A 13,016-nucleotide genomic window follows, 5' to 3' on the forward strand; every position below is an offset into this window, starting at 1 on the left:
GATTTTCTAACACAAAGATCTGAGTTCCAGTGGATTCCCTCTGCTCCAATCTTAGGTTTACTTGTGATTTACAACTTCTGTTACCTACTGTAATGAATTGAACATTTGAACCTGTAGGTACTGTTTACCCAGGTTGCATTAATGAGTTTTTTCTTTGTGTGTTTGGCACACACTGACCAATCATATGTGGAGGTTCAATTCTTCTACTATGTCTGCCCTTCCTGACTATACATAATTGAGATCTAGCTGAATACAAGTGTTCAAAGCAGGAAATTAGTGGTATTTACTGCCCATCATATATCTTGCTCCTCCTTGGTAATTGCTATTTGCATAGACTGCACACTGCATATAACCAATTTGCATAGGCTGAAATACATGTATCTGTCCATATACATGTTGTTGAGACACACTCCTAAGTGGATTTCCTTTTTTTTTTTTAAAAAAAGGGACTATATAAGAATTCTGTCCAACAGTGAGGGCCCTCCTGATTTAAGAGGTTAATTATTTAATACCCGAAGAGAGTGCCCTCTCAGACATCTCTCTGAGTAGCAAATGTGTTCTATAAAGCACAATTTCATTGAATAAGTGAGGCAAGTAACCTCATTAAGAGTAGAGTGTGAGGGCAATGTACTCATGTTCAAATAGGTTCAAAGGTGTTGACCATGTAAGAAGAATGAGGCAATTAGTTGGATTTAGTCCCACTGACTGGCTATATTCCATTTTCATTTCTCTCTCATGGAAACAGTGAACTCAAGAGAGCTAGTTGCTCTTCACCTATTAGAAGCTACCAAGTTTATTAGAGGATCTATTGTCTAGGCAAAGACCTCGGTATGCCAACTGCAGTCCACAGACCAACTGCATCAATATCAATAAGGCACTTGTTTGAAATTCAGACCCTGAGTCCTATCCTGGATTAATGAATTCCAATCATTTTTTAAACAAACTCCCTAAGTGATTTGTTTGTACAATAAAGACTGCAATTGTCAGCAAGCCTTTTTGCTCAACTATCGACCCTAAAAGTTAAAACTGAAATAGACAAGACTGCTTGAGTCATGCTCTAACTGAAGCCCATTGTTCTTAATCCTTTTTTTAAGATTTATTTATTTATTTGAGAGAGTGAGAGAGTGTGTGCAAGCGTGGGTGGAGGGAGTGGCAGAGGGAAAGAGAATCCCAGGTAGTCTCCTCACCGAATGGGGAGCCTGATGCAGGGGTGGTTCTCATGACCCTGAGATCATGACTTGAGCCAAAGTCAATAGTTGGACACTCAACTGACAGAGCCACCCAGGCACTCCAGCCCATTGTTCTTATTACGACACTTGATTGAGGCGTTGATGAAGGTGTTTTCCCATGATCAGAACATTTCAACCACCAGGCCAGAAAAGCTCTGATAGCAACAGAATTCATAGAACACCACAACCCTCAAGTCCTCTTCCTTGCCCATGATCATGGGCTGAACACATACTGACTCTCACTTATGATCATGTGCTCTCTCTCTGCTCTCTTGCATGCACCCCTCTAAATTCTCCCTATAAAACTCTGGCTAGTGTCACATCTGGCTGGTGGAGAGGTCATGTGTTCAGGCTTGAGCATGCCACCTCCCCTGAATGTCAGCACCTGAAATAACTTTCTCCCTTTCTTTTTTCCAAACCCTCATCTCTTTTTTTTAAAAAAAGATTTTATTTATTTATTCATGAGAGACAGACAGAGAGAGAGAGAGAGATAGAGACAGGCAGAGGGAGAAGCAGGCTCCATGCAGGGAGCCCGATGTGGGACTCCATCCTGGGACTCCAGGATCACGCCCTGAGTGGAAGGCAGCCACTCAACCACTGAGTCACCCAGGCATCCCTAACTAACCCCTTCTCTCTTGAGTTATGGGCTTCTCTTGTGATGAGTTTATCTGAGTTTGTTCCACAACAGTGTTGGCAAACAGCCAGGAGCTACACTTTCAATTTGTTCAGATCCCTTGGGATTCCCCAGGATGGAGCAGTAGGCCTGGGCAGCACCTCGGGGCTCATCCATTCGTTTTTCTGAGTCAGTGGCTATAATAGATGGATCAGTAACACAATAACAACAAAAAATGATTGTGAAACACTGCTTTACAGACTTCTAGTTGCCTCTCCAAGAGTGGAAGCAGAAGGAACCTAATTTTTGTGAATTCCAAGATCTAAGAAACACTCAACTTTTGGCTGGGGTGCAACAGGAAGTTACTCAAATAAGAGAGCTAAAAGCTATGAGAGGAAAGGAGAAGGGACAAAAGCAGGGAAGGAATGTGCTTTTTTTTGCAAAGAGACAACCAACTATGTGTTTCACCTAATAATGCCTTGCCAGGTGTGTCTTGCCTCTTGGCCCCTTCTGTGAGCCAATCTGAGCCAGACTGGAGCTGAGGACATGTGCAGAAGGCCCCCTAAGCTGACCTGAAGTTAACTTTAGCTCACTATAATACTAAGATCTCCTTCTATGGGCAGTTTTTTTTTTGCCATTTTTTGAACCTTGAACATACGATGTATGCACTAGCATGTTGACATGCTACCTGTGTGCAACTGAACCAAAAAGTGCCTCTGCAAGTCTCCTGCCCCCATCCTCTAATACACTGAATAAAACCTTCCCATACTAACTCCACCAGGGGACAGTGCTTTGAGAGCTATCTCGCTGCTTCCTTACTTGTAACGAGTAATAAAAAGCTGTTTGTGTTAGACATTTCCTTGGGTTCAATTTGATGCACCCAAGTGGCAAACCCCTTAAATTCGGTAACATGAACATATCAGTTATAACCTTGGAGGGTTTTTAAGATGAAAATACCTGCCTTTCTCTCAGTAACTGGTGGTAATGTTGTCCCCTGGGGACATCTGGTAATATTTGGAAACATTTTTGGTTGTCACAACTAGGGAAGGTACTACTGGCATCTAACGGGTACAGGCTGGGAATGCTGCTAAACATTCTACAATGCCTAAGACAGCGCCCCATAGCAAAGAATTGATGAAGGATAGTTGGAAGGCAGGCAGGCAGGGACAAGGGACCACCATCCTAAGAGGAAATCACCCCTAAAAGGATTTTACACCACCCTGGAAGAAGCCTTCCACCCTTTCCTGTGTGATAGATAGGTGACAAAAACCTGATTGGATGACTTCAAGGAGAGTTAATCAGATTAAAATAGCCGCTAAAGAGCCTATTAAAAACCCCTAGACTTAGAAACTCCTTTTGGGTTCCCTCCCTCCTCAGGAACTTTGTTTCCTTTTCCTTTTTTTTTTTTTTAAATCACGTTGCTATGGCTCTACAAGCCTTGCTTTGCTGCCCACCACTCTGTCTGGTCTACTTTTTAATTTTTCAAAGCGGTGAGACCAAGAACCTCGGGCATCAACGAAAGAAAAATATCCCGTAACAGAATTACCCAGTTCAAAATGTCAATAGTGGCAAGATTAAGAAACCCTGCTGCAGACAAAGTTTATATTACTCAGAATACATTTAATCATCCCTTTCATCACATTCACAAAGTGGGTTATGTATGTTGAGTAATAGAACACAGAAGTAGAGGTTAAAGATCTTTATCAAAAATGTAACATTTAGTTGGAAAACAAGTGAATAATTCAATAAGGCAAATAAAGGACTCCCACTGACTATGCCCATGTGTACTTAAATACTAAGAGCTTGGGCCCACATGATTAGTTCAGCATGAGTGATAAAAACCGGAGGTTTTATACTTATTAATTGAGAAGTAAGCTAATCATCCTCAAACAATGGTCCTTTTCTTTCCTAACAAAGATGCTGCTTGGATAGTCTGGTTCACACTGAAGCAAAGTGAGTGACCAAAATGACTAAAAGGCAAAACTATGCTGATCAGGAAAAACTGGGATCAACAGACATTTGAAAAGACATTCCAGTGCTGAGGCAAAAATAAGTTGAGTTTAACCTCACTTACATCATGTATTTTATGTCTAAGGAAATAGCTCAAAAGGTTAGTTTTCAAGCCTGTAATTTTGGTGGCAATCAAATAATCTTGTTGAAATATCTATATCAAGAAACGCAGAAGTACAAAATTACTAGTATTGGACAATTTGTGCTTCTGGCATAATAGCCACCAAGTGGATTTTTTGTTTTGGCATTAGTAATCAAGAAAAAAGAGGAAAGAATTGAGGTCAGCTGTTTTGATGTCTTCTAGAACCGAGAAGCAGAGAAGCAAGAAAAATGTTACAGGCTAGAAAAAATTCTGACTGCAAAATGTCAGATCTTATCCAAGGAGAGAATTTATTAAACCTGATGGCTCTGATTTGGAAATACTATAGCAACATAACTAAAGTTCCTTAATATTTGGGCATTGCACAGGCAAGGAAGGGGAGCAGAATATACAACCTCAAACATGTTTTGTTTTGGTTTTTTTGGTATACCGATTATTTTAGGCTGATTATTTTTAAGAAACTGCAGACACAGGAGAAATTTTGTAAACAGAGAAGTTACTGTTTTGTAAAAGATATTTACATTTATAAGGGAAATCTCTGTACTGGTGTCTTCCTTGCTTAAGCCCAGGACTCTAAATGTCTAAAAACTCTTATCAATGGAGAAAGCAATGGTTTGAATCTGCATAACAACCACACTCTTAATTACTGTGTTTCTCCTGGAAATCTCCCATAACTGGTTCTCCTACGCTCAGCATCTTCTTTTCTGTAGCTGGAGATGGTATTTAGGGTGGTAGCTCAGGCCATTTCAGGGAGTTACTCAGTTTTCCTGGAAATCTCCCTTGCATACAGAAGGTATACAAATTATTAAACTTCTGTTTGTTTGTTTTTTTTACTGTTAATCTGGTTTGTTACTACAGGGAAGTCTCAGCAAAGAACCTAGAAGGGTAAAGGGGAATTTTTTTTCCTCCCCAGAGCAATAACTCAATAAGTGACTCTTTAGTAGATGCCTATACAGTTTTTAATGAGTCGGTGTCCTTCTGGGGAGATGTCACCGCACAGAGAGGTAGAAGGTTTTGATATCTGGGCAAAGTTTGGCTTTTCCATATTTTGAAGTCAGTGATCAAAGATGTCAGATGTTGAGCCCGGAAAGAGGCTTAAACAGTTCTGTGATCTTACTGTATCTCTCAGTAAATAAATGCACTAGGTAAATACTAACAAGGATAGGCGCATATATTCCAAAAATGATTCGTTACGAAAAGGGATAAGGAGTCCACTGGGTCTAAATTCATCCGGCTTTAAAACAATGCATCCTAAATGATGTACACGTTAATTACATTACTAAAGATATTCTGGGGACTAGGGAGTTTATTGAGCAAGTCTAATTTCTATTGATTACATTCTTTGGAGGGAGAGAGAAAGTGTGTGTGTGCAAGAAATAAAATGGGATTGAGAGGGAATAGAGAAAACGTAGATGCTTATCATTATTAACTAGTGCTGGTCTCTGAGATAGTATACTTTGCTACTTCCCAAACTACTTCATGATGAATGGATTGCCATATCATTGTAATCATTGTATCTAAACATAACCATTCACAACAGGATTGTTAATGAACATTCCCTTAATGTGACAGTTTCAAAGCTAAACATTCCCTAAAAGCACAATTCTATATTAGGAATGCTTAATATCAAAGCAATTTAAAAAGTTGATGGTGGCATTTCAAATTATACTGGTTTTTATTTCCTGTTCATTTAATTTTATGAGTGCCAGACACATAGTAGGTTCTTAATGATGATCATTAAATGCATGAATAAATGAATGAAGCTGACTTCTAGGACAGCATATTTAAATTCAAGTAAATCTGTGATAAAGTAAAATATGGAATCAACGGAGCTGGAGCTAAAGCTGGCCATTTTAATACCAGATACATTAGATTTAAACATGAGATTTGCGGGAATTTTTAATGAACACATCATTATCACATCCTAAATTACCCAGAGTATCATGTAGTTGGAGAAGAGAAAGCATGTAATGGCTGTTAACATTTACTAGGAGATAAGTATGTGTCCGACATTGTGATACCTATTGACACACAGTGGCTTATTTAATCTTCATAACTATTTTATATGGTAGTTAGTATCATTATTCCCATTTTATAGAAGAGAAATTTGAGGCTCACAGAGATGAGGTGATGTGACCAAAAGAGTGGGGCCGGACACTTGGTTCCTGGACCTGTTTTACCGACTATAGTCATATTAGTTGTACTATTAAATTAGCTCCACATTCTATTATGTCTCTACTCAATTATGCTTTATGTAGCTCTCAACCATCAATCATTAACTTTGCCTGTTTCATCCCTAATCTCTAATTGTAGAGACCTCACGGAGACTGGAAGGGTAACATTTATTTTGAGGTATCTGATCATACCAGGTCCCAAATAGTGCCTCATTGTCCGAAAGAATGCTCTCCCTGGGCTCAACAGGGCAAGGCAGCTTGGAGAATGCTCCCAGCCTTCTTGATGGGCTGTCCTTCTGATTATAAAGTTTTCTGTGTTTCAAAATCAGTGTCTCAGACATTCGCTTACTGCACATTGGGTGCATTGGACAAGTTTAAATTTGGTAACAATTACGCAGTTAGTAAATGGACAGTTGGCTTTTGAATGCATAGCATTGCTGCAGAGTCCACACCCTCAACCATGAAGCTGCTTTGCTCCATATAGTCGACATGTCCACACTGTGAGGCCATCCAGAGTTAGAGTATGGAGAAAAAACACAGTTGAGTGGACATTTAAGACTGCCTGATGGGTGCAAGAGTGATTAGGTCTGAGGCAAGAGCAATTGCTGCTGGGCACTGATCTGAAGAATCCTTTGTGTCAGGGAAATGGAAAACAAACAAACAAAAAATGGAGGGAATAGTAAAGGTCAGAATTTTGGAGGGAAAATGAAGGTAAAGGTCAGTGTTGGATACATGTCAAGTCAGGCAGCAGCAATTAGAAACCTGAGCAAAAGCATTTGGGTATAAGGTTCAGAGACTGAAATATGAAATGCAATCACATGTGGGCAACAGTGGGAACAAGAAATAACGCAGAATGGAATGTGCCAGCTCTGTGCTTTGGCTCTTTTCCAAGGAAGCTTGTCAGGTCAAGGGCTAGAGTGAGGACCATAAAGGCCTGGGGCCTTGCCTATTCATTCTTTATCTCTCAGTCACTGCACAGCTTAGTTCTCTGTAGAGTACAGGAAATATACCCCTGCTGCATATCTGACATGATCTTAACTGTCCAAGTGCCTTCCCTGGCTGCAGGGATCTACAATTTTGAATAGTCCCATAGAAACTTTTTTTAAGACCTATTTTTTAAAGTAATCTCTGTATCCAACATGGGGCTCGAACCCACAACCCCGAGATCTTTGATGGAGAGTCACACACTCCACTCACTGAGGCAGCCAGGTGCCCCTCATAGAAACTTTTTCAATGGTCAAATTTCCTAGGGAATTTTCAGCCAGTGTTTGTGGAAGTAAGATTTTTTTTTTTAAAGATAAAAGGCTGGTCCAAAATCTAACCTAGTTTGATCCTAGCTGAATTATTCATTGTAGTAGCCTCTCAGCATTGGAATGCTGAGAATACTTAGTTGATACATGTGAGTGACATCTCAAAGAATCCGTAAGAAGGGGAGCAGGTTTTGCGGTCCCCAAATATGCCACTCTGGCAGGAGGACTATTTTGAGCTGAAGGCAGTCAAGACCCAGCAGACTCAAGAAACACTTTGACCTCTCCCTTAACTACCTAAATGAATTTAGATAGGGGACCTGGCCCAGAAAGAAATCTATTACTTAGGATAACTTTGTATGCAGAGTCCTGACTAGGGTAGAGCAAACGACTTATCCCCAAACATGGACTCTTCTTATGGGCCTGTGAATCAGCCTCTTCTCCTTTGAGGCTCCAGGCCCCTGGGCCACTCTAGCTCAGGAGGGCATACAAGCCTCAACTGCCCAACTTGTCCTTGAATCTCATATCTCTAGGGCTCCCATATATATGAAATTAAATTTTTCTCCTGTTAATCAGTCTTATGTCAATTTAATTATTAGACCAGCCAAAGAATCTAGAAAGGAAGAAAGGAAAGGTTTTCTGCCTTAACACATACCACCCAGTGGGGAGGCTCTGACATAATTTTTGGTATATCAACAATACTGAGCAAAAGGTAATGGTGGAGGAAAAAATGCTTAAGTAACTTGCACCAAGCTATGTCCTGGAAAGTTCACCCATCAGAGGAACTGATAATTGTGGTTTGCAAGGTCTGTATTCATCAAATACTTTAACATAGGTCTTTAGAGAGGTTTTCAAATGAAAGACTTTGAAGGCCTATAAGATAAGTTAAGGGATTTATGAATAAGTGGCAAAAAATATGATTAATAGTGACATCTTCCAGTTCCTTCTCTGAGCTTTAGTCTTCTGAGGGCTATAGCAATTCATCTGATAGTTACATAACTGCTAGTGTGACAATAATTTCTTTCAGGAATGCTATGATCAAAGACCAAAACTATAAGCTATGTGCTGTGCTTTGATCTTCTGACCCTTGCAGGGCTGGGGAACTTGCAGCTATGCCACCTGTTAACCGAAGTCCTTTCTAAGATGATTTGGATAGACCATTCCCCATGATTATAAGCATCTCAAGGGCAGGAGATTGCAGGCCTTGCTGCTTTTGTGAATTGATGACTCATGGGCTGCAGTTCCCTTAGAAGGAAGGCACACATTAACTTTAAAAGGGACTTTTGGAGTATATAATCTTGAATAACATGTTTAGGCTTCTAAAGCTTTTATTTTACTAAAAACAAAATGCTCTTAGTATAAAGACATATTTGAAAACCATTGTGGATCTAGGCATTAAAGACTGCTCCAACATTGGCCACAACTTTCTCCTTCATGTTTAGGGAATCAGACAGTCTTGGGCAAGTTTTTCAAACAATTTTCTTGATTCTTCAAACATCTATTTTTGTAGTACTGGAGGCTTTTGTAGCCATGGGCAACTTAACCTTAAGCTACACATTCTAAAAATAGCCTGGCTGTGTTTGACCCTTCCTGGCTGTGTACCTATCTGTAAGAACAGAGCTTTAATAGTTTATCCTCCTTAGATACATTCATTTTCCTCCTTTTCTCCATATGATCGCTTAGGGGCTGAGGGCAGGGTGCCCCAAGATGGGCCATTTTGGCATGCAGATTATTCTGAGTTGAAGGCATTCAAGACCCTGTGGGCTCAAGAGGAACTTTTGCCCTTCCCTTAACTTCATAGAAGGCTTGAAATTGAGGGTCTTTCCCAGAATAAGGGTTATTAGCAGAGATAAGTGTTATCTGAGTGATCCATCTGTATAGCAGGGTAAACATCTAATTACCAAACATCTGTTCTTACCATCTTGTGGATCATACTCCTTTCCTCTGAAGCCGCAGACCCCTTCCCCCTTGTCCTTATTTCAGGAAGACATATGCCTGACCGTCTTTGGAATTTCCATGTCCGTGTGGATTCCCCATATGGACACTATTAAATTTGATTTCCTCCCATTAATCTGTCTCACGTCAATTTGATTCTTAATTCAGGTAGAAGGACCCTTAAGGGTACAGGAATTCTTGCTCCCTGACAATCAATAATTGACTGTTACTCCTACCTTGTCCTAAAAAGAAATAAGTGTTGTTCAAGTGAACAGATTTTTATATGTGCCCTCTATCCTCTCTCCACTCTTCCCCTTCTTGAGAAATAATTCAGACTCTTTAATTAAAGCATATTCAAGAGACTGATCAAGATGGTGGAAGTATTGTATCCATAGAAAGGAAGAAGTTAAAAAAGAAACTAAACAAGTAGAATCTGAGGAAGTAAAGGTCCAGGAGGACCATGGTGATAGTCAACAAACTTTTGAAGGGCTTTTTTGGGAAAGAGAGATTAAAAGCGTAGAACTGTGGTCAAGGGGTAGACAGACAGTGAAATAGGGATGCTTTCTAATAGTTAGGTTTTTCCAGAGATAGAATTGGTTTCCTTGAGAGGGAATGTGATCCAGTACACTTAGGAGCATGTTATGGAATGGTTCAATTACACAACATTTGAGTTGCTTCCAAACCTGGTAAGCTATTTCTGTCCTGTTATATGTATAATATTTCTATTCTCAATTCCTTCATTGACTATATATGTTAAGTTACAGAGAGAAACAATCATTGCTACCTGTTCTTACCTTTTCCTTCTACTCACATCTCCCACAGGTAGACTATTTTAATACTATAGTCTCCTGACAACAGAAGTGTCTGTTTTAATAGCTTTTAGTAACATTATTCAAAGGGAATCTATTGCCCAATAAAGAGGAGGGGGACAGTCTTCAATGTTCTCTTTCTTTTTCAACCTCAAAGTGCCTAGGATTAAACATGTGCTTTGAAATTAAAATCATAAATTTGCTGAGTAAGAGAACACCAAGTGTGCTTGTTCCCAAAGCTGGAAAGTTTTCACTTAGCATAATGTAGGAAAAAAGCCATTTTTCTCTTGTAATGTACATCAAAAATTTCTGCAATGAAAGCGAGGCTCCAAGTTCACAACTGTCTTGTTAAAAAAGAAAAAAACAAAAAGCTCAAACTGGAGTCATTTCCCTCCCTTCCCCAACAGGAAACCAAGACTTAATTACAGTTTTGACCTATCTCAGGCATGTGACCTTTTAAAGGTCAATCTGAAATTTCCTGATCAGCACAAGTGAGTTCATCTGCATGGTAAACAAAACAAAACAAAACAAAACAAAACAAAACAAAACAAAACACCCTGGCCTTTCCCTGTCCTCCACCCCTGGAAAGTGTCCAGGCTTGACCCAATCTTTTCGTTTTTTTTTAAATTCTTTCTTTTGTTAATGACTTCTTGCCCCACCCTCTTTCCTATAAAAATCTTCCATTTTGTGCAACTACTCAGAGCTGCCCAATTCATGAGTCATTTAATGAAGTCAATTAGATCTTCAAATTTACTCAGTTGAATTTTGTTTTTTAATAGTCTCCAATGTGAAACAGTTATATATATATATATATTTATACATATGTTTAACTCTGTGCCTACCGTGTTGGGGCTGCTGTGGAATCAGATTTAGTGCAGCAGATATGTACTCAACCACAATCTATCTTCCTTGAATTATTACTAATGAATAATAATTGAATGATAATTATTTGATGACTAATTAACAAATTACTGTTAATTATGGGAAGATACTACACATGTAAAAGTTATCCAAGGAAGAAAAAAAATGTCAAGAAGTACTGCAATGGGGAATCAATCAGACAGCTAATGCTAAAGGAAGAACCTTCAAATAAAGAACACAATCTTTGACTTAAAATTTCCCATTATTTTTGATTGGTTTGCCAATTTCTAACAATAAACAGCATTTAACTTCATTTCACTTGTGTACAGGCTCTGTACCAAGCTCTTCACATTTCTTGTCTTCTTTCATCTTTAAAACACACTTAAGAGTTGCCATCATCATTTCCCTGTTGTCAAGTATCAGGAAACTGAAGCTTAGGGAAGTGAGATACCATCCCCAAGGTTCTAGATTTGGTGGTAAAGCCCAGCAAGGGATCCATATTTGACTCTAGAGCTTGAGTTAGTCACGCATCCACTGTGTTATCTGCTAAGATGGCCCTGCTATTGTGATTATTTTATTTAGGATAAAGTGATATGGAAAAACAGAATATGCTTTTGGTTCCCAATTCTTTCCCTCCCATTATAGGTTCAGGACTACTCAGGCTTAGAAGGTGACACTCACCTCGTTTGTGAAGGAGAACGCTGGCATGCCGACGTCCATTTCCATTTTCAACATAACAGGAGTAATTTCCCAAGTCACCTTCTTCTACAGAGTCCACAATTAATGAGATGGAAACTTCCTGTTCCCCGAGATGCTCTTTGAGAATTCTAAAATATAAAGCAAAACGAAACAAAAAACCCCACACAAACATACACAGACATGAAAAGGAAAAAAAAAATTAGATCAATCTGAATCTGAGGTGAAAATACCTATAGCATCTGTGCTTCAAATTTGGCTACGGATTGATGCTATCTTAATTAAATTATATCATGCGCTTTTCCTCTTCATGTCTAATGAGGAAGCTTGTTTTTGGAGATGCTAATGAAGTTGCAGTTAATTATCTCTCTTAGCAGGACAATCACACTGTCATAATAAGAGGTGAGAAAGACCTTGAAGACAAGTTTACAAACTGATTTCCCTTTAAGAAATAAGATATAGTAAAGGTGAGAGAAGAAATTTTAATGACTTAGGCTGGGGGACTAATTATATAGATTGTTAGTTTTTTTTCTTTAAAGAAAGGAAAAATAGAAAATTTCCGAGCTAGTTTGACATTTTGGTTGAAAGCTCCGGCTTGGATTTTTTTTTTTAATGATACAAATTAATTGCCTATTTTAAGAGAAATATGAAATTATAAATCCGTAGACTAAATGTTCTGATGAAGTGTTTAATTCTGACATTAAATGAATAGTAAACACTAACCTCACTGTCAAAGGTTTTTGTGATCTTTCAGAGCGAATGGAAAACCTTAAAGTGAGGCTCTCTTTCCCTGCTTGCAAGGGTTTCACCTCCATCCTCCCATTTGTTTGGTAACTCATGTCTGCACAATACTTCCTAATGTAGAATTAAAGAAATATACCTTCCTAGGCCCTTTCTTGAGCACTTGCAAAAAGAGAGAGAGGGTGAAAATTAGGAGGTTTATTGTCCTTCTTTAACTTTAATATCTCGAAGTACATGAGTAAAAAATAATAGTGAAGTTATAAATATGAAAAATGGCCCAGGAACATTTTAGTACATATTGGAGAATTGTCCGTCTGGGCATTTCCAAACCCAGGTGGAGTGCAATATTCTTGTGTATTTGTCGCCAGGAAGAAGATCCCAGTAGAAATAACCTTATATGACAGTTTTATATGTTTTTAATATCACAGATCTTTTTCACTTATACCTTTGATCAGGTTATAAAAGTCCTTGAATTTAGGAGGAGGAGCCTTATATATACTCATATATACCCAGAAGATGTAAACTTTAGATGGGAAAATGTTTACGCATGATCAGCATTTTGATTCAGTTATAACTTAATTATTATTTATATGCTTGCTTA

The 13,016-nt window shown here is 38.8% G+C and overlaps 1 protein-coding gene across 1 annotated transcript in view; it reads right to left on the reverse strand.

Annotated features, from left to right (window-relative positions):
- The window catches only part of IL1RAPL1 (interleukin 1 receptor accessory protein like 1), a 1,256,301-nt gene that overhangs the window by 54,459 nt on the left and 1,188,826 nt on the right, over nucleotides 1-13,016 (reverse strand). The window contains exon 9 of the mRNA XM_072818101.1: nucleotides 11,660-11,805. Within this exon, the coding sequence (XP_072674202.1) occupies nucleotides 11,660-11,805 (146 nt within the window). The remainder of the gene's footprint in view (nucleotides 1-11,659; nucleotides 11,806-13,016) is intronic.

Source organism: Canis lupus, chromosome X, assembly GCF_048164855.1.
Source record: "Canis lupus baileyi chromosome X, mCanLup2.hap1, whole genome shotgun sequence".
In the NCBI taxonomy this organism is placed as follows: domain Eukaryota; kingdom Metazoa; phylum Chordata; class Mammalia; order Carnivora; family Canidae; genus Canis; species Canis lupus.